The 25912-nt window shown below is 43.5% G+C and overlaps 1 protein-coding gene across 3 annotated transcripts in view; it reads right to left on the reverse strand.

Annotated features, from left to right (window-relative positions):
• Positions 1–8714: 8714 nt before the first annotated feature.
• The window catches only part of raph1a (Ras association (RalGDS/AF-6) and pleckstrin homology domains 1a), a 70251-nt gene continuing 53053 nt past the window's right edge, over positions 8715–25912 (reverse strand). For all 3 annotated transcript variants that reach the window (XM_086144687.1, XM_086144685.1, XM_086144686.1), the window contains 11 exons: positions 24415–24492; positions 22871–22945; positions 22606–22690; positions 19683–19804; positions 19508–19573; positions 18949–19092; positions 18734–18844; positions 18110–18208; positions 17124–17244; positions 16019–16149; positions 8715–13194 (listed from right to left, as the gene is read on the reverse strand). In XM_086144687.1, coding sequence (XP_086000813.1) covers positions 10819–13194; positions 16019–16149; positions 17124–17244; positions 18110–18208; positions 18734–18844; positions 18949–19092; positions 19508–19573; positions 19683–19804; positions 22606–22690; positions 22871–22945; positions 24415–24492 — 3408 coding nt within the window. In that variant the 3' untranslated portion in view covers positions 8715–10818. The remainder of the gene's footprint in view (positions 13195–16018; positions 16150–17123; positions 17245–18109; positions 18209–18733; positions 18845–18948; positions 19093–19507; positions 19574–19682; positions 19805–22605; positions 22691–22870; positions 22946–24414; positions 24493–25912) is intronic.

The raw sequence follows: 25912 nt of genomic DNA on the forward strand, positions 1-25912 counted from the left end.
TCCTCACTATGTTTCTCACAGTGGAAACTGACATCTGAAATCTCTGAGCTAGCTTTTTGTATCCTTCCCTTAAACCATGATGTTTAGGTCATTTGACATTTGACAGTTATTTTGAGGCTCCCATGTTGCCACTCTTCAGAGAACATGCAAAGGGAGCAACTTGCAACTGGCCACATTGAATACCCTTTCTCATGACTGGCTTCACCTGTGTATGTAAGTCAAGGGTCAATGACCTTACCAAACAAATTTTGTGTTCCAATAATTAGTGCTAAAGGTATTCAAATCAATAAAACAACAAGGGTGCCAGAATTTATGCACCTGCCTACTTTTGTTTAAATAATTACTGCTCACTTTCTGTAAATCCTATAAACTTCATTTCACTTCTCAAATATCACTATGTTTGTCTACTATATGATATATTAAACTGAAATTGCTGTCATGAACAACCAATGACTTATAAGGGAAAATCTTGAAAATGATCAGGGGGGCCAAACTTTTTCATACCACTGTAGTTAAAACCGCTGGGTCACCTCCCTTTAGTCAAGGAGTAACAAAAGCCGATTTCCAAATGGCTGGAATTTCGCCACTTTGGGTGGAGGGATTGAAGAGGACTGTAAGGGGCTGTGCTCCAAAATCTGCTGCTATTTGCAGAAAATAAGACTCTATCATATCTGGACCAGAGGGTTTTTCTATGATCTAAAGTTTTGAGTGCTTTATGCACTTGCTGCACGGTAAAAGGAATAAAATTGAAGGTATCCCCAGAAAACAATTGAGGATCTGTGCAGGAGTTTACAGAAGCTGCACCTTTTTGATCAAACAAAGATCCGCACAAGATGAAATGTTTGTTAAAGCAATTTAACATTTCAACTTTTGCATGGACCGGGACCGAGTCCTTCAGAACAAATTTTGGAAGGTCTGTGCAGACTTAATAACTGATAAAGACTTTATCACCTTCCAAAATTTGTAAAGGATTATTGAGATTGTCAGTTGTGACGGATAAGTAATATTCCGATTTGGCCTTTTTGATAAGAGAAGTGCATTTATTTCTTAGTTGGCTGAAAACAGTCCACTCGGCTGCAGCATCACTTCTCCTAGCTTTGGCCCATGCCAAGTTGCGCTGATGGATCATGTCTGACAACTCTGGAGAAAACCAGGGATTTTCACGTCCTTTCACTCTAAATTTCCTGATCGGAGCATGCTTGCTCACAATACTCATAAAAGTTTCCTTAAAGAAAGTCCAAGCAAGCTCGACATCCGGGAGCTTGTTCACTGAATTGTTTAAAGTTTCTCTTGTGGCAGTGGTGGGCTGTCAGGGCCTGCAAGGCCTTCTCTGCTGGCCTAAAGAATATCTGAATCACAAAGGTTAATAATATTTTGTCCATGAATACTTATGAAATAATTCCAAATGGTCTGTTCACGTCCTTTCAAAGCTTCTCTCTTGGTTGTGCCGCTTCCAGACATGCATTTTCATATAAAAGCATTTAACCAATAACATTTCAGAGAAGAGATAGTGAATATATTGGTAGACGGATGCTGGAACTGGAGCTGCCAGGCAAGAGGTCTCGAGGAAGACCAAAGAGAAGATTTATGGACGTAGTGAGAGAGGATATGAAGGTAGTTGGAGTGAGAGAGGAAGATACAGAGAATAGGGTTAGATGGAGAAAGTTGACTCGCTGTGGCGACCCCTAACGGGAAAAGCCGAAAAAGAAGAAGAAGAAGAAGAAGAACCAATAACATTTCAGCCATCATCTGTTGCCAGGCAGGGTCAAAGTCAAAGGAGTCTGCCTGGGAGGGGGGTTAGTTCTGCAAACCCTTTACAGAAAAAAACAAGTGTTGATGACGCGGTTGCTTCGACCAATCAGATTTTGAGTTGGCGACATCAAAGCCTTCTAGCAGGCTCCAGCAACGTCAGCGTACTCACGCCCTCTGATTGGATAGTCAGAGAGTACTAGCCAGCTGCGAACAGAAATATGGTTGTGTTTGTTTAATATTGTTTTCTTCAACCCACAATGGCTACAGGAGAAGAAATGGATTTAGTTACCAATATATTGTTAAAGCGATTTTCATTTTGAAGAAACGCTGGACATAGTAAAGAAAGGTCGGGCAACTCCTAAACTAGCGAACCTGTCACAACCAGGAAAAGGATTTGTCCGACATTTTCAAGCCACAAACTACGACCGGTACCCCTGGCTCACAGGATCCGAGGTTCACTGCAAATTGTATTGCTGGGAGCGTTTGGAGCCGAAGCGCATGGATAATTTGTACGACGGAATAATTGAACTCTTTTTGAGGAAAGAAAGGAGGATGGATTTTGTCTACAAATGATCAGAATTTCTGGTGTGTAAAATGCTGCTATTTTCCTAAATAATACTGTGGGTTTATAAGGTTATTAGTGGTGCTTTTTATGTGTCGAGGCTGTTTGATATAAAGGCATTTATTGTGGCTACTGTCCGTTTTTGTGGCTCCCGCCATGCGACTCTCTTTATACCGCATTTCTGCATAATACAATGTTTTTTTTTTTTATAGCCTTAAACTAATTATGGGGGTGGATTCATTCGGAGCACTACTGAAGGCCGAGGTGTAAAATGCACGGGCCGCCACTGTCTTGTGGATAACGAGCGGATTACTTTTAGGGATTTTAGTGTCCCGGCAAGCAGCAACAGCGCAGTGATCACTCATATCATTGCAGAAAACTCCCAGAGCTGAGAATTTATGAGGAACATTTGTGAGGATTAAATCAAGTCAAGTGGATTTATCAGGACTTCTAATATTTGGCCGGACACCGTCGGCTTACGCAGGTGTGATGCTGCAGACACGGATCCCCTTTGCCAGCCGTTGGTCTGGCAACTAAGACTTGTAAACCTCAGAAGAAATTTGTCTGGAGAGGCACGTGCCTCCAGTCCAATCCCAGGACCTGGATCCTGAATTTCTCTGTGAGGAGGAAGCTGATGAGACAAGAAGAAAAAAGCTGAAGAAAATTCCAAGCCGATTGTAGAACATTCCTCGAGCCGGTCATAATGGAGAATTAAGAGCACATGAAAAAAAACTCACTCTCCTTCTCCTAATCCAGCTGATCTGTACGGTGGCACTCGACCAATAAACAAACCTGGTCTTTCTGTTTCTGAACACACGATGAATGTGAGCTGGAGAAAGAATCCCGCAACGTACTGGAAACAAGAAATACTCAATCTTTCAGATTTAATTTGAAAACTGGAACAAGCCAAATTGACGACTGCCACCTGAGCATTCTTACACTGTAATAACATAAACAATATGTAAATAAATGAGTCTGTAAAGTGATGTTTTTAAGAAGATGGCCAGAATGTGGAAGCTGAGAATTTCCTAAGTAGAGTAAAAACCAAATAATGAACAATATGTTGGTAACAAAGGTAAAGGCTCACCTTGTAATATTTATGCTGCTGCCACAGGGAGAAGCAGTTCAAATAAATCTTGAGATATTCAGATAATAACAGGAAGAGGAAAATGGTGAGAAGGTTTTACATTGCAATGGTCAATTGCAAGTGAAGCTTTCAAATACCGCTGTCCAAGTCACTACTTTATCTGTAAGTTTCACTCTTTTATGCGTGTGTACCCTTTATTGCATTTATAACTTGTGTTGGAACAAACGTACCCTGTGTGTAAGACGTCATGAGAAAATCTGCAGTGACTTACAAGCCCTGTGTTTCCAGTGAAGTTGGGATGCTGTGTAAAATGTAAATAAAATAAAATGATTTGAACCCTTTTCAACCAATATTCAATTGAATACATGACAAAGACGAGATATTTAATGTTTAAACTGATAAACGTTAATGTTTTTGCAAATGTTCACTCATTTTGAATTTAGTGTAGCCTCAGGGGGCCACAGGCCTGTGTCTCCCTGAGCTGGTCCCAAGTCCGGATAAATGTCAGGAAGGGCATCTGATGTAAAACTTGTGTCAGGGTTCACAGCTGATCCCCGTTGTAATCTGCGCCAGCTGCAGCAGATGCCGCTAATTGAGATCCCTATAAAGGGCAGCGGCACTCTCTGCCTGGTGCCGGGGGATTGTGGTCTTCATGGACTACTGTGGGACCCTGCCACGACCCGGACCCCACCCCTGCCAACCCGGACCTCACCCCTGCTATGACCGGACCCCAGGTGTGACCTCCTTTCCCTTCCCGAGTCATGGCCGGCGTGACCTCTGTTCCCTTCCCGAGTCACGGCCGGGCCCAGACGGCCGCCGTGACTCGGGAAGGGAACAGAGGTCACGCCGGCCGTCTGGGCCCGGCCGTGACTCGGGAAGGGAACAGAGGTCACGCCGGCCGTCTGGGCCCGGCCGTGACTCGGGAAGGGAACAGAGGTCACGCCGGCCATGACTCGGGAAGGGAACAGAGGTCACGCCGGCCGTGACTTCTGTTCCCTTCCCGAGTCACGGCCGGGCCCAGACGGCCGGCGTGACCTCTGTTCCCTTCCCGAGTCACGGCCGGCGTGACCTCTGTTCCCTTCCCGAGTCACGGCCGGCGGGTACTGTCAGGGTTCACAGCTGATCCCCGTTGTAATCTGCGCCAGCTGCAGCAGATGCCGCTAATTGAGATCCCTATAAAGGGCAGCGGCACTCTCTGCCTGGCGCCGGGGGATTGTGGTCTTCATGGACTACTGTGGGACCCTGCCACGACCCGGACCCCACCCTTGCCAACCCGGACCTCACCCCTGCTATGACCGGACCCCAGGTGTGACCTCCTTTCCCTTCCCGAGTCACGGCCGGGCCCAGACGGCCGGCGTGACCTCTGTTCCCTTCCCGAGTCACGGCCGGCGTGACCTCTGTTCCCTTCCCGAGTCACGGCCGGCGTGACCTCTGTTCCCTTCCCGAGTCACGGCCGGCGTGACCTCTGTTCCCCTCCCGAGTCACGGCCGGGCCCAGACGGCCGGCGTGACCTCTGTTCCCTCCCGTACTGTTGAGGCCCAGCCTCTGCCGTTCAGTCTGCAACTCGTCTCGTCCAGTCTGCAACTCGTCTCGTCCAGTCCGGTCTGCAACCTGTACTCGTCCCGTCTGCAACTCGTCTTGTCCCGTCTGCAACTCGTCTTGTCCCGTCTGCAACTCGTCTTGTCCCGTCTGCAACCCGTCCCGTCTGCAATCCGAACTGTTAAGGCCCAGCTTCTGCCGTTCTGTCTGCATCTCGGCCAGTCTGCAAACCGTCCAGTCCAGTCTGCAACTTCACCCAATTAAAAGCGCTTTCCACCCATCTCTGTCCCGAAGTGTGGTTCCCTGCTCGAGTCCGCCCCAGCACATCGTGACAACTTGTGCCAAAACCAAATATGAAAACTGAACCTAAGAATCTCATACTGGATTGGTTAAGTCCCGGGTAACAATGACCGCCATTGGTGCCGATAACCTACAGGGTACCAGTGGAAATTGGACAACTGTTGGTCGAAGAAGAAGGGGAGGAAAGCGTGTACGTAAGTAGAGACAGTGAAGGAATTGCAAGAGTCTGGGACTGAGTGTAGGGCAGTGGTTCTTAACCTGGGTTCGATCGAACCCCAGGGGTTCGGCGGGTCAGTCTCAGGGGTTCGGCGGAGGTCAAGACACACATTGGTGATGACATCACTGGCCGCAGGTGATCACGCTACATAGCTCGGCCTATCCGTGCTGCGGGGATTTTGGCGCGCTCAGTTGTAGTAGCTTGTGACTGTCGTGATGGTACGTCATGTGATTTCTTTCTTAATATTTTAATCCCTTCATACTAATTATGTCGGGCAAAAAAAGAAAGCGGTCGGAAGAATACGTACAATACGGATTCACATGTATGACGGAACGTGATTGGAATCGATGTCCTAACTGCATGATTTGCAAAGACAAGATGAGCAATTCTAGTCCAGCACCGGCAAAACTAAGGGAAGGCTTCCTTAAGCTGCATGGAGATGGGAACTACAAGAACATACCGCTTGCTGAATTCAAGGTGAAGGGAGCCAGATTCCATGAAAAGGCTACTCTGCCTGTTCTTTGTACCCATCAACGAACCGATCCTCGATCCAATAAAGAAGGGTTCCGTGAATGCGCATGTAAAACAGGTGGGGTTCAGTACCTCCAACAAGGTTAAGAACCACTGGTGTAGGGACTTAGAATATTGGTACAGTGACCGAAAAGGTAGAGAGTTGGTTGACATGATGCAAAGAAGGAAGGTGGATGTACTGTGTGTCCAGGACACCAGGTGGAAAGGTACTAAGGCTAGAAGCTTAATAGCAGGTTTTAAGTTGTACTATCATGGTACTGACAGGACGAGAACTGGAGTAGGAGTTATCTTGATGGAGGAGTTTGTTAGGAATGTTCTGGAGCTAAAAAGAATGTCAGATAAACCAATGAGTCTGAAATTGGAAACTGAGGGTGTGATGCTCAGTGTTGTTAGAAGCTGTGCCCCACAGGTGGGATGTGAGTTAGAGCAGATGTAGAAGTTCGGGAATGAGCTACATTAAATAATGCAGTGGTTGAAGCTGAAAAGGGAGGCGTGTTGTCTGGTTTTCAGGGAGGAGTTGAAAAAGGCTCTGGGTGGTCAGAGAGAGCTTACTGGTGTTTGGAAAACTCCTAGCTAATTTCACAGAGACAGGTAGGAGAGTGCTTGGTGTGTCTTCTGGAAGGAAAGTAGATAAGTAGACTTGTTGGTAGAATGAGTAAGTGCAGGAGTATACACAGAGAAAATGGTTAACAAAGAAGAAGTGGAATAATGAGGGGACTAAAAAGAACAGACAGGTGTAAAGGGAGATGCAGTGTAAGGCAAAGATAAAAGAAATATTGGCAAAGGGCATATGATGACTTGTATGCTCTTGGACAGTAAAGAGGGAGAGAATGATTTAAACTGATTGGCAAACAGATATAGAGATGGAAAAGGTGTACAGCAGGCCAAGTTGATGAAGGATAGAGAGGGAAATGTATTGACAGATACTAAAAGAGTGATGGGAAGAGGGAAAGAGTACTTTGAAGAGTTGATGAATTTGGAAAATGAAAGAGGCAAGGGTAGAAGAGGTGACTATAGTAGACCACAAAGTAGCAAAGATTAGTAAAGGTTTAGTGAGGAAGGCCTTGAATAGGATGAGGATTAGAAAAGCACTGGATCCTGATGATATACCTGTGGAGGTGTGGAATCAACCTTCTCCATCAAACCTTATTCCCTGTTTCCTCCTCTCTCAGCCCAACTAACTGCATATCCTCTCTCACTTTGCCCATGAATCTTCTCTTCTCTTCCTGGAGAAATGCAGAAGTGTAATGGTGCCCATTTTCAAGAATAACGGGGATGTGGAGAATTAAAGCAGCTCTAGAGGGATACAGTTGATAAGGCATGCAATGAAGTTATGGGAAAGAGTAGTGGAAACTAGACTGAGAGGAAAAGTCAGCATTTGTGAAGAGCAGTATGACTTCATGCCTAGAACAAGTATTACAGATGCAGTATTTGCTTTGAGAATGCTAATACAGAAGTACGGCGAAGGTCAGAGGGAGCTGCAGTGCGCTTTGTAGACCTAGAAAGAGCATACTAAAGGGTGCCGAAAGAGGAACTCGGGTATTGCGTGAGGAAGAAGTAATGTCAAACTAGTGCAGGACATGTATGCTAGCTGTGAGACAGTGGTGAGGTGTGCTATAGGTGTAACAGAGAAGTAACAGAGAAGGTCAAGGTGGGCGGTGGGACTGCATAAGGGATCAGATCTGAGCCACTACTTGTTTGCAGCAGTGATGGAGAGGCTGATAGATTAGGTTAGACAGGAATCTCCATGGACCATGATGTTTGCAGATAACACTCTGATCTGTAGTAAGAGCAGGGATTATGTTGAAGAAAATCTAGAGAGGTGGAGGTATGCTCTGGAAAGGAGAGGAATGAAAGTTAGTCGCTGCATGACAGTATCTATCTGTGTGAATGAGATTAATCCAGGTGGAATGGCGAGGCTACAGGGAGTGGATATCGAGAAGTTGGAAGATTTCAAGCACTTAGGGTTACAAGTCCAGAACAAAAGAGTGTGGAAAAGAGGTAAAGAAACGCAGGTTGGAATGGTCGGAGAAAAGTGCCTAGGGTACAATGAGATAGAAGACTGTCGGCCAGAATGACAGGAAAGGTGTACAAGACATTGGTGAGACCAGTGATGCCTGGAAACTATGGCCTAGAAACAGTTACAATGACAAAAGGACAGGAGGCAGAGCTGGAGGTCGCACAGGTAAAGATATTGAGGTTCTCTTTGGGAGTGACCAGGATGGATAGGATCAGGGATGAGTCCATCAGAAGGACAGCACATTAGATGTTTTGGAGAGAAGGTCGGAGAAGCCAGAATGAAATGGTTCAGTCATATACAGAGGAGGGATAGTGAATATATTGGTAGACAGATGCTGGTAATGGAGCTGCCAGGCAGGAGGTCTCGAGGAAGACCAAAGAGAGATTTTATGGACAAAGTGAGAGAGGATATGAAGTTATTTGGGCTGAGAGAGGAGGCTACAGAGAATACAGTTAGATGGAGAAAGTTGATTCCCTGTGGCGACCCCTGAAGCCGAAAGGAAAAGAAAATATAAATAAAATGTTACTTGATGTACATTGGCAACAGACATGGGCTTTTAATGATGATGATCTCAGAAAATCTTCCAATCTTCCATCTTCCTACCCAGGACAAACCATGGGTATTCATTTTTACCCAAACCTGTTTTCTTCATTGACCCCCCTCCCCGTATTCTTATCTCAAAGTGATTCGACAGCAAGCGGTAAGATGGCAGAAGTGAGTTGGTTTATTATCTGGCAGGTTGATCATCCTTCATAGTTTATTGCTGACTACCGTAATATCTGAATGACAGAGTTTACTGACTTAATAAATAAACAGACATCTCGATAGTGTGCTAAAACAATGTTGTTGTGAAATTCTTCTATCACAGTGAATTCAATTGATCTGATGTCACAGATTGGCACGCTGAGGCTGAGCTTAGGGTCACGGTGCCCTGCATTAACTGGGGTGCCGTGTCTGGTCAGTCAGCTCGAATAAAATCCCATTCGTATTTATGCATTGAACTCTAAAAAGGGCTCTTTGGACAGTTTGGGGGGTGTCTAAGGCCTGATATGACGTGTCATCTGAGATGCGAGAGAAAAATGGGAGGGGACTCCTGCATGGTGCACAGTTCACTTTGCTACCATAACTATAAAACGTAGCGGGTGATTTAATTTTTTTTTTTTCGGGACAGGAAATTACTTCAAAACAGCTGAAATCTGACAAGCGTCCGGTCTCCCCCTCTTGACTACGCCATATAAATATACTGCTCAAAAAAATAAAGGGAACACTTGAACAACACAATGTAACTCCAAGTCCATCACACTTGTGTGAAATCATAGTGTCCACTCAGGAAGCAACACAGATTCATTTTGACTTGTTTTAAGGACATTACATCAAAGTTGGATCAGCCTGGAGTTTGTTTTTACACTTTAATTTTGAGTGTGATTCCTCATCCAGACCTCCATGGGTTGATACAATTGATTTCCATTGATCATTTTTGTGTGATTTTGTTGTCAGCACATTCAACTGTGTAAAGGGCAAAGTATTTCATAAGAATATTTCATTCATTTAGATCTAGGAAGTGTTCCCTTTATTTTTTTGAGCAGTGTATATCCCGTTTGAGCCACCGAAGGATCAAGAACGAAAGTGTAAAATGTAAAAAGTATTATTAAAAGAAATCGCCCAAACAAACCCTCAGCTGAACCAAACTGCTTAACCCACATCAAGGCTTTGATGCGTCAGGAGAAGAAGAACCCATGTCCTGTCAAACTTATTGTCCTTCAACATTTCTTCTTAAAACTTAAAATAATTATAATAACAATATCTTTCCAATATTAAATAATCTTCTATAAAACACACAAAAAGGTTGGAAATAATCATTCCACTCGTAAACCCTGCTCCCAAAGCTTACATCATAATGTTTCTGTACACATCGCCCTCGGTCCATCCGTCCTTCCCTTCGTCAGTACTTGGTTGCCGCGGCTCCATGCGAGTACCACCTTTGTATTTTTCTTTTTTTCTTTTTTTTGTTTTGCGGCAAAATGTCGCCGTTGTCGTTCAAGTTTCGTCCTATTTTTCGAAGCGTTGTGAAAAGAAAAGCTGGATAGGTGATTTTTTTTTTTTTTTTTTTTATATCTGGCTGCCTGTATACACACACACTGTATACATGTATATAATATATAATATTTTCATGTGTAAATGTGTGTTTGTGTGTGTGTGTGTGTGGGGGGGGGGATTACTCCTGTCATTGGCATAAACATATATTGATAATGATGCTAATAATGAGTATAATAGGAGCAATCTGAGCCTAAGCGTTAAGAAAGATGTTTGGGGGGGTTTTATGGCACAGCCAGACCGAAAACGCCATTTTGTTTCTATACAGAACGGGGGAGAGACAAAGGCCTCCCTTCCACAAACAACTCCTTCCAACTCCTATTCAGGTGGAGTTGGAACACGTAAATTCGTATGACTCTCCAGAGAACAATGCATAATTCATAAATACTTGATTATATTCATCTTTTTGTCTCGCTGCTGAGTGCAATGGCCATGAACAGGAAGAGGATATATGATATTTGACTAAATGCTATACAATTTACAATTTGGTGGATTGCCCTGACCCTCTGGCACATGCTTCCAGCTCCCACACAGATTTTCGGTCTGACTGCAGCTTTAGGATTACAGGAAAGAAAGAGAAAGAGAGAGAGAGAGAGAGAGAGAGACAGAGGCAAACAAGATAATACGTTGATTTTTTTTTTTTCTTTCTGCAGGAACATTGACACCTTAAATGGAATGGAAAGTCCTCGGGGATCCCCCCCCAGGTCTCTGCGACTCTACCACTCGCTCGTCAGTTTCGTGCTTTGATCCCGTTTTGGTGGAGCTGGCGGCGGACCTCGCCGCAACGTTGCATAGCCTGAGATGTTGGCGTGTTTGGTGGAGTTTAAGTGTCCGTGGTGGCGAGACAATGTCTGGGAGTGCTGCCGGACCGCTTGCTGCTGCAGGAGCTCGGGGGGCGGCGGCGGAAGGAGGGCCATGTCGTCCATTGTGGCCATGGGCTCCATCTTCGAAGAGGGGATGAGGCTGGAGGAGGTGAGTGAGGCATGGCGAGACACCGACTTCCTCTTCAGGGTGCGATTGAGGTCTTCTAGGAAGTGAGTCTTTAACGTCAGGGAGCTTGGCCCCGCTGATTTTGGAGATGTGGGTGGGACAGGAGACGAGGAAGATGAGGAGGGGGAGTAAGAGGACAGGGAAGGCGGTGGGGTCTGGGAAAGAGGCGGCGGCGAGACGGGCGTGAGGTTTGCATTGTCGTATGGGGTCGGGTTGCTCGTTCGCCGGTTTAGCGCCGGGAGAGGGACGGTCCCTTTTTTCAACGAGCCTTGTTTCCACAACGATGACGAAAAGGAGGAGGTCACCGGCTGCTGCGGGGGCTGCTTTTGCGGCTGAGGGTTCACTACCGCCACCTTAGGGGGCTGGTGGAACTCCGATGGGTGTGGCGGGGGAGGGAACAGTTCGCAGTCACTCGGCGGGGGAGGGAAGTAGTCGAGCGACGACTCGAAGTGAGCGGGCTGGGAGGGGGGCGGAGGCGGGGGCGGGGGCGGGGACAGGAAGTCGGACGGCTGGTGGTGCTGGCCGGTCTGCAGCCCCTGGAGCGCCAACGGGAGGTTTGCCAAGTTCAGCTTCCCCGGTTTAGGCAGCGGAGCGGGAAGTGACGAGGAATCTCTCGAGGGAGACCCGGTCGCCGACGAAGAGCTAGACGAGGTGCCGGTTTGACACGTTTGGCCGAATTTGTTAACCAGGCTCTCTACTTTTTTCGGTCGATCATCCTGGGCCTCGCATGACGAACTAGAACGGATGGAGGAAGCTCTCTGCGGGGCCGGCGGAGGCCCCCGCTTGTTGGAACCTGTCGACGAGGCGGACGGTGATTTCTTTATGGGGGAGCCCGTCTTGGAAGAGGATGCGACGGAATGGGTCGGGATATCTCCCGCTGAGTTTTCAGGCGGAGGAGGCGGGAACTCCGGGGACTGCGGAGCAGCGACACCCCCCGGTTGCCATTTCGGTTTGGCCTTGACGGCCGGCGGCGACTGCGGAGCGGTGAACTTGTTTCCTTCCATGGAGTTGGACGAAGGCAAGGAGGAGGGGGCGGTGCTTCCCGGAAACTGGTTGACAATCTGTTTGACCAAAGAGGAGGTAGCTGTTGCGATGGAGACCGAGGAGGAGGAAGCGGAGGGGGACAGCGCGAGGGATTTTGATGACAGGCTGTGCTGCTTCGGCAAAGTGGGAGGCGGCTGGTTCGGTGAGTGTCCCGTGGAGAAACTCTGCTGCTTTTTTACCGGCCCGTGAGCGCCGGTAAGAGGCGTGGGGGACAGCGGGGAGAGGGCGATCGGGAGGGAGGACGGGCCAGAGGGCTTGGGAGCTGTTTGGGGGGGGAACCCGGCGGTTAAGGTTTTAGGAGGCGCGGGCAGGGCGTCGTTGGGGGACAGAGGGCGTAGAACCTGCAGGGATGCGGGAGGGGAAAGCTCAGCTGGAGGTGGAGGCGGAGGGGGAGAGCTGTCTTCCAGCACAACCGGACTGAAGTCATAGACCATATTAGGAAACTTCTGTGCCAGGAACTGCTGGAGGCCGGTGTTGGAGAGCTGTGGCAGGGAGTCTGCGACGTGATCCGTGGGTGGAGGTAGGCCACTGGACTCTAAGCTCTCCGGGGGTGGCGGCGGGAGGTACGCCAGTTCCTGTATCTCCTCCTCCAGGGGTGGCGGCGGGGGCGGGAGAGAGGAGGGGCTCGGCAGACCGAACTTCAGCGCAGCCATGGCCGAACCGGGTGTAGGTGCTGAGGGTGGAGGTGGAGGTGGGGGGGATGGCGGCAGCCCAGGGGACATGTATGCAGCGGGGAGCGTGTTGTAGTTTGATTTGGGGGGTGGTATGGGAAGCGGTACGGCTCCCGCTGGCGGCGCTCGGGTTTGTCCCTGGCCCTGCAGGCGAGCCAGGGTGCTGTATTTTACATAGGAGGAGGGCGCCGCCTGGTGGGACATGCCTGTGACTGTGGGAGGAGCTGGAGGAGGCGAGGGCGCCGACGGGGACGAATCCTCCGCTGGCGCCAGCCCGTCGGTATAGCTGCTCCTGGAGGGTGGCGTCTGAGGCTGCGATAGAGGGTGAGAGGAGAGGGTGGGGATCTGCACGGGTATCGGCCTACTGATAGGGTCGATCCTCATCATCTGCACGGAGAGAAAAAAACGGGAAGTAGAAGAGAAGGCGGGGGGGGGACAGGGAGTGAGAAAACAGTATATCTGGAAGAAAAAAAAAAATCTGAAACAAAATGTAGGAAGTCGAACAGCAATCCAGAAAAACAACATGAGAGCAAACATCAGCAGGAGATGCAAACAGGACACACAGGACGGGACGGGACGCGTGCATGGGACACACTAATGTTTGGGGGATGCTTTGTCAATGTCTCACCGGCCATCGAGAGACAACACACTGGTTAAAACAAAGACTTGAATATGATTAAAAAAATGAATGGCTCCGCGAACTCCATCAAGCTTCTTCTGGCACAAAGCTGGCTTTGACTAGTGTGCTGTCCTGAGGAGTGTGACACACATCCTGCAACTAAACCCCAGAACAGAAAGCGCTCTCCGAAGTGCCTTGTGACTCCAGAAATGTTTGCAAACTCATTGAAACCGTCTGACCTCTCAGAAACACTTGGTATTACTAGATGCTTGTTAAGGAATTTCATCACACCACAATGTTACCAAACCCAACAGTTCAGTTGCCACCATTTGAATACAGTATGAACATATTTTTTCTTGCCATTTCTGATAAAATATACTCGATTATTGGCGCAGCTGACATGCATGTCATTTTCTCAGTTATACTACGATGTGCACGAGACTATGTGAGGTAGAGATTAGGGCGCACCAGTGGTTGGCAACCTATCCGACAGAAAAGGAAACACTGGGAGTCACAAACCCATTGTGACGTTTAAAATGATGATAAACCTGCATTCATTTATTTGTTCCTTTATGCTATTCATAAAAAACTATAGTGTGTTGCAGTTATGCAATCAACTAACTGCAACGGAGACGATGAAATTCTATTTCTGCATGCAAAAAAAAACATTGAATTTTGGAAAAAAAAAAAATGACTGGTTGGAGGTTATATTATATTACATTATATTAGGTTATATGAGTCCTCCTCATATTTCTGAAATAAAAGGCTGAACTTAAAATGGCATCTGCTTGTGAGTGTCGAATGTACTGGGGCATGCAGTTAACTTGAATGTAAAAAAAAAAACCGACAATTTCACTGTGCTATGCAAAATATATATTCACAAATAAAATAGATTATAAGAATTTTAATTTTAGCTGATTAATGTGATTTTTGCTCCTGGACCTCAGCGCACAGTCGGCACACCAGGGCTATAGAAGCTCAATGAAAATGTGTTGTTGGTGCATGTTTCTAGCATCAAGAAATTAAATACCATTTATTTTTATGTTTCAACATTACATAAAAATTAGCAAAAAAAAAATGAATAACAAAAAAAAAAAAACGAACGCACTTATATAAAATTAATCGAAATTAAATACTAAGAACTTCTTTTTACAAAGCCTTGTGGCTCCAGGGTTGCCAATCCTTGGAATGCACACACAATAAAATAAATTAAACACTATTTATTTTTATGTTTCAAGACCACCATAATCGTAAAAATTTGAATTACATAAAAATTAGCCAAAAAAAAAATGAATAACAAAAAAAAACAAAAAAAAAAACGAACGCACTTATATAAAATTAATCAAAATTAAATACTAAGAACTTCTTTTTACAAAGCCTTGTGGCTCCAGGGTTGCCAACCCTTGGAGTGCACACACAATAAAAGAAATTAAACACTATTTATTTTTATGTTTCAAGACCACCATAATCATAAAAATTTGAATTACATAAAAATTAGCAAAAAAAAAAAATGATAACAAAAAAAAAACAAAAAAAAACGAACGCACTTATATAAAATTAATCAAAATTAAATACTAAGCACTTCTTTTTACAAAGCCTAGTGGCTCCAGGGTTGCCAACCCTTGGAGGGCACACACAATAAAAGAAATTAAACACTATTTATTTTTATGTTTCAAGACCACCATAACCGTAAAAATTGGAATTACATAAAAATTAGCAAAAAAAAAAAAAAAGAAAAAACGATTGCACTAATATAAAATTAATCAAAATTAAATACTAAGCACTTCTTTTTACAAAGCCTTGTGGCTCCAGGGTTGCCAACCCTTGGAATGCACACACAATAAAAGAAATTAAACACTATTTATTTTTATGTTTCAAGACCACCATAATCGTACAAATTTGAATTACATAAAAATTAGCAAAAAAAAAAATGATAACAAAAAAAAAAAAAAAAAAAACCAAACGCACTTATATAAAATTAATCAAAATTAAATACTAAGCACTTCTTTTTACAAAGCCTTGTGACTCCAGGGTTGCCAACCCTTGGAGGGCACACACAATAAAATAAATTAAACACTATTTATTTTTATATTTCAAGACCACCATAATCGTAAAAATTTGAATTACATAAAAATTTGCAAAAAAAAAAATGAATAACAAAAAAAAAACGAACGCACTAATATAAAATTAATCAAAATTAAATACTAAGAACTTCTTTTTACAAAGCCTTGTGGCTCCAGGGTTGCCAACCCTTGGAATGCACACACAATAACATTATTTATAATTTAAGAAAAAGTAATTAGAAAAAGTATGTTATTTAAACAGATGCTTTTCCAGTAGTGTTGAAAAAGCATCAACACAGTCGCATTACTGTTTCTAAGGTGGCAACTGAGCTGTTACCATTCTTGTTACAGCACTTCTGTCTAACCTCCACTCCCTCCTCCACCTGCACAGAGAGGCATCGCCATTCGCCCCTTGACCTTCGAACACTGATAGGAGAGCATGGGGGGAGGTGCACGTGAGAATCCAGAGTTCAACGGGGCGAAGGGAAAGGCTTGGTGTGCGTGTGTGTGTTTTGTGTCGCCGTCGAACCTCTCCTTGCGTGCCCCGCCTCCAGGCGTCGGAGAAGATGGAGCTGACCACGCTCTGGGAGCGAGCGTGACCCAATGACATCATTTCTGAGACGCCGCTGTCGGACTGGCTGGAGTGGTTGGACTGTGACTCTGGGGTGGGAACGCAAACACAAGACAGATGTTTGGGCAATTTTTACCAAACTGACTGATTCCATCTAACTGACTGTCGGGCCACTTGTGTAACTTTCAGAGATTCTTTCGTCCTGATGCACGGTTGTGAAATAAGATTAATTTCTTGAAAGAGTGCAGCCTTTCTCAATACATTAATGGGGTGGTGAGTCCATTTGAGAGAAAATATACTGCTCAAAAAAATAAAGGGAACACTTGAACAACACAATGTAACTCCAAGTCAATCACACTTGTGTGAAATCATAGTGTCCACTCAGGAAGCAACGCAGATTCATTTTGACTTGTTTTAAGGACATTACATCAAAATTGGATCAGCCTGGAGTTTGTTTTTACACTTTACTTTGGAGTGTGATTCCTCATCCAGACCTCCATGGGTTGATACAATTGATTTCCATTGATCATTTTTGTGTGATTTTGTTGTCAGCACATTCAACTGTGTAAAGAGCAAAGTATTTCATGAGAATATTTCATTCATTTAGATCTAGGATGTGTTTTTTAAGTGTTCCCTTTATTTTTTTGAGCAGTGTATAATGCTGGCTATGAATTTCTCCTCACTATTGGACTACCACATCAAAATAAAGCCATTTTAAACAATAAAAAAGCCCTGGTAACTGGCAAGTCCCCCTTCTAGCTTCACTACACACTAGAACTGACCGTCATATAGACTCTTACCATACAGTAATTTCCATTTAATACAGAACTGGCTGAAAATCTCTTTTGCAATATAACTGATCATACACTATGTTTTACAGTGTTCTGCATATCGAAAGTCAAGTCAAGTACAATTCTATTCATAAAGCAGCCTATCACAAAGCAGTTGTCTCAGGTTACTTAAACGTATAGTCTTTAAAATTATTTACAGAAACCCTACAAAGCGCCCGGCAATAGCAGCAAGGAAGGACTGCATATTATCGGTGCAGAAACCAGAGACTGACCTGGAAGACTCGAGGAGCTGGATCCCGACTTAATGGAAGATGAGGAAAGGGATGACCAGTCGGAGGCCACCTCCGACCTTCTGATAGCCTCCTGGAAGTTAATGTACAGCTGTTTCCCGTACTGAAGGGACAGACAGACACACTGGGTTTTGGCCGGCAGAAAGTAACACAAGAAGCCTGTTTAATCTTACATAAATCAGATGCACTGAGATCAGTATCTCTGTCTCAGGTGAGGCCTGGGGAAAAAAAAAATACATCCACAGCAACTAATGTGACAAACAGTAACACACTTAAAAAATGACATCGTAAATATGATCCCGATCTTTGCAAGTGAGGATTCCAGTTTAATAGCAGTTAGCTCAGTTCATTCGATGACATGCACAGACTAGAAATGAGTTCATAACCAGACAGGGTGATGATTACATTTTATGTGTTCTAATGATTTATCAAAGTGATCAGTGGAAAATTCTTATAATTCTAATCATTATAAAATCTAATTATTAATGTAAAAGTGTATTTATGATAGAAATTCCACAATTGCTAATGTTATTTCATGCTCTGTCCTGTTCCTTTGTTTGAAATTGTTACGATAAATTGCACTTTTTAGGTGTTTGAGGTCCAGTTGAAACTTGTTGTCCTTGTACACTGTCAATAATTTTTTAAATTTTTTTTATTGAAGTTTTGATGTGAGTTTTCAACTTCAGCTGGCTTAAATGTGTTAGTGTTGTTCATAAAGTCAGCTCCAACTGAATTTTGAATTTCTTTTCCCAACATTGGCATCTAAGGGTACTTAAACACATGCAAAACATGTTTTTATGCAGGGTTCTCCGGATTACCCACAGAGAAAAAAAACGACTTCTACTATTATTAATATGTGTTTATATGTGTATTAATATGAGAATAACCTCCGTACACGATACGAGAGGACATGATGTACTAAACCTCCGGCAATGGGTTTGATGTTAAGCAAGAAGACAGGCTTGTACCTTTGCAATGCGGATACTATTGACCCATTGTTGAAGGGTTCTGACATCATCACAGCACAGGTACTTGATGTACTGCGACTTCTTCTGGATCTGGGGATGCTGGGTGCACACACACACACACACACACACACACAGCATTTGAACTGCGTTTTTCCCAGAGCAACCATATCAGTGGGGACATTACTATATAGTCAGAGAATTGTCAGATTATATTTTTCAATATTAATCTTCATTATTAGAATCAATGTGAATACACCCAAAGAAGTTCGACAACCTTTAATAATGTTTGATTCACTAAGTAGGCGTATTTAACATTTATGCTTTAAGACGGGGGTGAAAAACTCATTTGTAGTAGAAATATAAATGTTTGACTTATTTATCTTAAAACAATTACACCTTTCAAGACGTTCTCTGAGTTTAACATATGTGCTTTAAGGAAAACATGAAATAGCATCTTATGTAGCAATTTATGTTATTCAGATTACATGAACACCACTAGGTGGCACTACAAGACTATGTTTCATACAACAGCTTGACTTCCAAGAAAGGATATATGTGTGTGTGTGTTTGTGTGTGTGTGTGTGAGAGAGAGAGAGAGAGAGAGAAATAAAGAGTTTAATTTACCTTTAACACCATGCAGTAATCTGTGGGAGCCTTGTACTTGTTCTTATAGTCCTGGCCATTGTAGACATTGACATGATCCAACTGGAGAAAACACACCAGGTCTCGGGATGCCTAAGCAACACATGCGCACACACACACACATAGGAAAATGACCTCAGCACCAGACATCATTTTTTATTTTTTTCCATAAATCCTGTTCAATCCATAACTCCCACCTTGGCTTTGCCCTTGGGTACGTAGTAGATACCGGAGGCTCTCAGGAGGAAGTAGCGCTTCTTCCATGACTTTTTTCCGTCCTCTTTTAGCCACAGCACACCCTCCATCTCTGGGACGGACACCGAACTTCCCCCAAAACACTCCTGGTAATCAGCGGAAAACACAAAATCGCTCTTTTAGGGCTACAGAATGCTATGCAAATGTATAACAATAATATATGCACATATCTATAGTTACTAATAGGAAGAGTATTAAATTATTCTAAACAAAAACACCCCAAAGAGCAATGGGTTCTTCGTCGAGATGATTCATATCTTCCAACGATTTTATGTTTCCAATAGCAACAGATGCAGCTGCTTGTTAAAAACCTGTCATTTAGGATACAATGATGTCCAATGTGTACTTAAATTTAAAGTCCCTCAGCTGCAATTACAGCTGATTATTTGCAATTACAATCTGCACTTTCCAGCAATTCAGGTGATTTTTGTTGGTTGTGTCAGATTGTTTACCAACAGCACAATTGGGCGTCATTGCATGATTCGAGAAAAGCAGACTGACCTCTAAAAGGGCCTCTTTATTCCTCTCAGCCATCTCACACGTCTCCTTCCGCCCTAAGAGATAGTTCTAAGACAAAAAGCAGAACAAAGGGCAAAACATCCAGGAAGGAAAGTGGTTTAATAAACATGCATCCGGGTGATTTGCATTATGTGGTCTGTATTTGTGGACATGTTACCTGTGGGTTTTTAAACAGAGCGTATTTCTCGATGCGTTCTGTGAACATCAGCCGGTTCTGGCTGTCTCTGGTCCAGTTCAAGAGGTTTTCCACCAGATTCTCATGATCCTCAAAGATTCGCTCTGCGAATTGCCAACGGGACACGTCAGTCGACTTTAAGGTTATTTAGGAAAAACACTAGAATTTGATATGAGAAAAGAACCTTCAATGTAAATTACGTGTACGACATTCTGAATAAAACTCATTTTTATAAAGCCGCACAACCAATGAAACACCGATCCAAGCTCTGAAGGTTGAACTGGGCAGACAATATCAAAAAAAAGCAAAGGTAAAAGGGGCCAAACTGTATTCTGGGCTTGACACTCAGCTCATCATGGCCTGACTGTGTCTTTGTTATCATGTTATTCACTGCTGTAATATAATGATCATTAAAAAACAATACTTTCTGGTTAACTTTTCAGTAGAACTATTCTGTGGAACAGACCTTTCTTGTCATTATACATCTTTTAAGAACGTCATGAAAATTTAAAAAATATTACACGCGTCTGCCGTACAAGTAGTTTTTTTGAATTGAAAATTTAATATTCTGCCATTTTCATAAACAGATGAGCATCCAGTACAACTGGTAGGATACCTAAGTATCACCTGACCTGTAACCACACAAGTGTTCTACTTTACATTCGACAGATTTTAAATTAGGATGATGGCGGTACTGAAATCAAAACAGGAATATAAATACAAATAGACTGTCCCTCAATAAGGAGCATGTCCTGGTAATGTGCAGTTTCCAAATACTGCAATAAGATGCGATGTTTGACGGCTGATTTTGGCAACATGACTGGAAGGAGACACTAAATAATGATTTCACCTCTGGTAAATATTGAATGGACATCATTCATGCTTGCAATCTCCCACAATATAAACATATTAAAACAATGTAATTACTCTGCATTACACTGTCTGAGGATCATGTTTGTCAACTGTAGTTTTCCACAGTGTGTCTGCTGCCAACGCAGAACTAGGTGTTTGTGTTAAATAATACAGGAAGGAAAAAAGTAAGAAAATATGTGACCAGAAGGAAAGTGCACAACTTTACAGATACTAAGACACTTATAGTTTTATCACTTGTTTACTAAGACACTTTCTAGTTTCACTGAGACACTTTATAGTTTATAGTTTATTTTATTTCTAATTCTGCCTTTTCTTTTTATTATTCATTACTGTTATATTTTCTGTAACTCTGGCACAACAATTTCCTTCGGGATTAATAAAGTTGTTCTTATCTTATCTTATCTTATCTTATCAAATGTTTACTTTAAATTTTTAATTAAGGACAAAATCCTTCATAATTGGCAGTACTTTCATGACTGGGGCAATGAAATAGCACTAGTATTGTTTATAATATCGATCACTAGTATTTGTACTGGTAGAGCACATTGTGTCGAAATCTTCTGTCGAGGCTTCTTCAGTTCACTAACAACCGAAGAAGCCTCTTTGACAAGTGGTGAAATATCTTCAAGTGAAGAAATTCAAGTCCAGTTGCCAAGACAAGAAGATTTTGAGAAGAATTCACCATGACCTGGATGATTGAGAACGCCTACAGACAGAAAGCACATTGTAGTTTTCTGTCTGAAAAACAGTAGAGGTCAGCATTTACAACTGGAGAGGAAGTGAGTCTTTTGCCAAAGGCCCAGCAGCAGGGTGCTAATGATTGTGGTGGTGCTGGTGTTTGGGAGCATGTGTGTGTGTGTGTGTGTGTGTGTGTGTAGGGGTACAGTCATAGGTCAAACAAAATGGGAAATTAAAATATTCCTTCCCCATGACCCAGAGGCCCAGGTTTTAAAACCAGGTTTTAATACTGACTAAAGCTGACCTTTCAGCCCTGAAGATGTGGGTTAGATCACACACATCATTACACAAGACCTACATAAAAACTCTGTGTGTGTATGTGTGTGTGTGTGTGTGTGTGTGTGTGTGTGTGTGTGTGTGTGTGTGTGTGCGCGCAAGCATCCACTCACACCACCCTTGGGGGATGAATGCATGTTTCCCAGCACACACTGTATTATGAGCTTCGACTCAACTTTACACTCTCTGACAAATAAGCACACACACACACACACACACACACACACACACACATCCTTGTGCCTGTGTATCTGTGTTCTCTGAATGCGGCTGAATGCGCCAACAAATGGATTCTGCAATGTTCTTCCCTGCATGCGCTAATAACCCTCAGCATGTAGATGGATTACACAACTTGGATAATAAAATCAAGCAGTGTTACTTAGCAAAAATACCCCTGTTTGGCCCGTACACTGTGTAATTGAGGTAAAACTAATAGGTGTCGTTGCATTGCTATCTATTTTTTTTTATACTTCTTTTCAAAATGACTACATAGGATATATAATTTAGATAGGACCAGTGTCATCTTTTTTCCAGTTCACAATATCTAGGTGAAGAAGTTCACAAAACCCTATAATTGTGAATATACATTTATATAGATTGGAGAAGGAGGGGATCATTATTAGCATCATTATTTTATTCATTCATTTCGCAGCCTGCATCACAGGACCACATACAGAGAGACACAAACATTCACTCATTCATTCACACATCTGGGCGCCTTTGGCATACAGGTGGAGAAAAGCAAACTTTATACAGAAAGGCCTCTGTTGGGATTAAGTTTGTGCTAACCAATGCACCACACTCATCATCTTATTTCATTTAAATATGTGAGTACATCAGTTCACACAGTGTAAATATGTTTTTCAACATTAATTCAGTTAAGATAATTCAGTTCAATGGAGGTAGAATGCGAGGCCGCTTTCAAAGGCACGCGCTATTAAAACTGATAATCATGATGTAGCAATGAGTGGTACAAAACAGCATGTGTGTGTGTGTGTGTGTGTGTGTGTCTACTTACCCATCTGCAGTTCACTAATAGTTTCCACCAGCGACCAGTCTGGGCTGTGACCACAGTGGGATTTCTCCAGCAAACTGTCCAAAACCTGATGAAACCGACCTGCATTTACTGGTGGTAGAACTTACATGCCTCTACATTTTGTGTACAATAACAGTAAGATGTACTTCTAAAATGACACTGCGGCTACCTTACAACATAAACTTTGATAAAACATGACGTCAGGGTCCCGTTACTGTCACAGTTACTACTAGAGTTTGTGCGATACCTGCCGGACTGTCTGCCTCTCGTCCACCATCATGGTCTTTGAGCTCTCGTCTGACAGGTGAACACGAATCACCAGCTATGAAAAACAGGGAGGGGACATTATGAGTGTACACTTCTGTCGTAATTAATACACTTAATTAAAATGGGATGGGGGGTGCGGCACCATTTATTGCTTTCATGTAATATTTTTACACTTGGGACTATGTCATTATGGCACATTCTTGTTAAATTATAGGGTAAAAGTCAAGATAAAATACATCCCACTCTTTGCTTAAAACATAAAACATTAAAACTGCAGTACGTTTGCTTATTTAGCAAGAAAAGGTCCCATTCGAGGCTAAAGCCTTGTTACGGTTGCAGTTTAGCTGAGGTTTCAACAGTAATCGCACAGTGATACACAATTCACCATAGGTTTGTGGAATAGAAAATGGCATGTTTATTTATTCACTTTACACGCATGCCACAAGTCAGCCGTGATTTGTGTGAGAGAATGTGTGTGTGTTCATATATTGTTGAACAATAATTCATGTCCACTGCAGAGGACAATAGTATGGAATATTAACATAGCAATAGTGAATATACTGGGTTTGAGCTGCCTTCAAAAGTTCTCATACCTCAAGTGCATTAAACTAAATGTGTGCATATTAGAAAAAAAAACAGTGTACTGTACATGCAGACCGCGACACACACAGACACACACGCACACACAGACACACACATACAGCACACAGAACTTTCGTTCATGAATTTTTGACTTGGAGTGGATGGTGATTCCAATAAGAGATATAAACCCAGCATGTGATCAAACATTTAAGACTGTTTATCAGCCGGCATGAAGCAGGAAAGACCTGAAACACCAGGAGATCTGAGGAACGGACATGAGATAAAACTGAAGAGGACAAAGATCAGTGAAGTCTATTTTTTGCTGGAGACTCTTACGAGTTACCGATGTGACTTTGGCCGATTGTTTCTTCCGGACCAGAGTAAAAGAAAGATGCTCAAACTCCGAGAAAGAAACCATTTAAAACAGACAAATGCATTTGGTTGCAAATATATGCAAATCTGATGAAGAAATGTGTTTGCGTGTGTGTTTACAAACTGTTTATAACACAGTGACTTGTAAGACAAACACGACCAGTACATTTGCACGGACACTCCTGCTCCGACACACACACACACACACACACACACAAACGCAGGACCCTTAACGTTGTCTTATAACCTAGAAAATCCAGGCAGTTATTCTAGACGGTCTTCCTCTCCATGAGATAGGGATTTAATTTGCAGTAGTCATTATGTTGAGTGCTATGTGTTGGTGCTATTTTGTGTGTGTGTGTGTGTGTGTATGTGTGTGTGTGTGTGTGTGTGAGCGAAAGAGACAGTATGTTGACCCCAGCTGCTATTGACCATAGAAACACTGACCTGACCCAGAAAACTCTGAACACATGCCAGAAACACACACACACACACACACACACACACACACACATACACACACACACACGTAATTAAAATCTTAGCAAAACGTAAGTTAACTGAACTCACCTTTTTAACTTGGGCCTCCTTGATCTTCTCCAGCGCTATTCGTATTTTATCTGCCTTCAGCTTAGCCGCCTGCTCCTCCTTCACACACACACACACACACACACATAGATCTCAATGTAATCAAACACTAAAAGATCTAAGTCCATTAAGACACACAGTCACAAAGAAGTTCTTTACCTGGCTCCTCCAACAGGAATTCATTCTTACTTTCTTTTTTCCTTCAGACAAAGCTTCTGTGTCTGCTCCGCCTCAACTAAAAAAAGCACGGTCTGATGTTTTGAAGAATAAAAAAAAAAAAAACATACTAAACTCCACAACGACTCAAGAGTTTACCAAAGAATTTCCTGTTGTCTGACGGCGAAACATCGATCATAACGCATAATTCCAAGTCATGGGTGGCAGTGGGACATCCATCATGGTAAAAGCTTCCAAACTGCATGATGGCGGGGAAAAGTTGGGCGATCACATCGACCGGAGAAGAGGAATGAATGCGTCCCAGCAAGACATGCCTCTCCTCATCTTCTTCAAAACCATCAGTGCTGTCATATCTGTGGAGCTGTGTGGCGACTCACTGCTCCCACTTCCCATGTCAGACCATAGTTAGTCTCTTTAGAGGATTATACAAATACCCCAACACACACACACACACACACACACAAACACAAATACACCCTAACTGTAAATACTGCCCTCAACTGCGGCCAACTACGCTAGACGACAGATGGAAATGTGAGAAAAACAAATCACAGTAGAGAAACGTAACGAGTTCCTTCATTCTTCAGCAAACGGACGTTTGGATGAGGGAGCGGATTTAGCCGGACGGCCAGACGGATCATTTCAAGATCCGGGGTGCAAAAAAATGAGACGATAACTTCCAATACAATCCGAGAAGCGGTTTAGTCTAGGTGACATCATGTCGACGAATCTAGTCATCAGATGACTTCCACAACGGCCTCTTAATTAATTATACAGTTAATCTAGTGACCGACAGAATATTTACCGCTTGGTGAACCAGCATTAGAAATAAATGATAATAAAGTGCCGCTTTGTCCTGTCATATCCATCCTTAGCTGAGCGTGGCGGTGAGAAATGAGCGGAGAGAGTGAAGAAAAGCTGGTTGAGGGGAACGAGAGGAGGAGCGAAGAGCGTCGGTTAAAGAGAGTTAAAGGGGGGAGGGGGTCGTTGCTGCAGGGAGGAAGTGATCTCTTTATCTCCAGCTCTCCTCTATTATTCTCTCTCTTCCTCTGACAGTGTTTAGTGTTTTCCCCTCTGCATAATGTTGTGCACTGAGTCCCCCCTTCCTCCCCTCGCACTGCCTCCACCAAATCTTTACTGTCTCTTCAGGATATCAGTGGGTCTGGTGTGAACGGGGAAAAGTGGAGAATGGAATAAGGAGGATGAGGACGTGGAAGAGGAGATTAGCGGACGAATCTGCTTATGGGAAACCTCCCCCCCCTGAAGAACACAAGCTCATCCACGAACATGGAGGTGGAAGCTC

Source organism: Fistularia commersonii, chromosome 4 (genome assembly GCF_037954325.1).
Source record: "Fistularia commersonii isolate RoL2024-O1a breed Wild chromosome 4, RoL_Fcom_v1.0, whole genome shotgun sequence".
Lineage (NCBI taxonomy): Eukaryota > Metazoa > Chordata > Actinopteri > Syngnathiformes > Fistulariidae > Fistularia > Fistularia commersonii.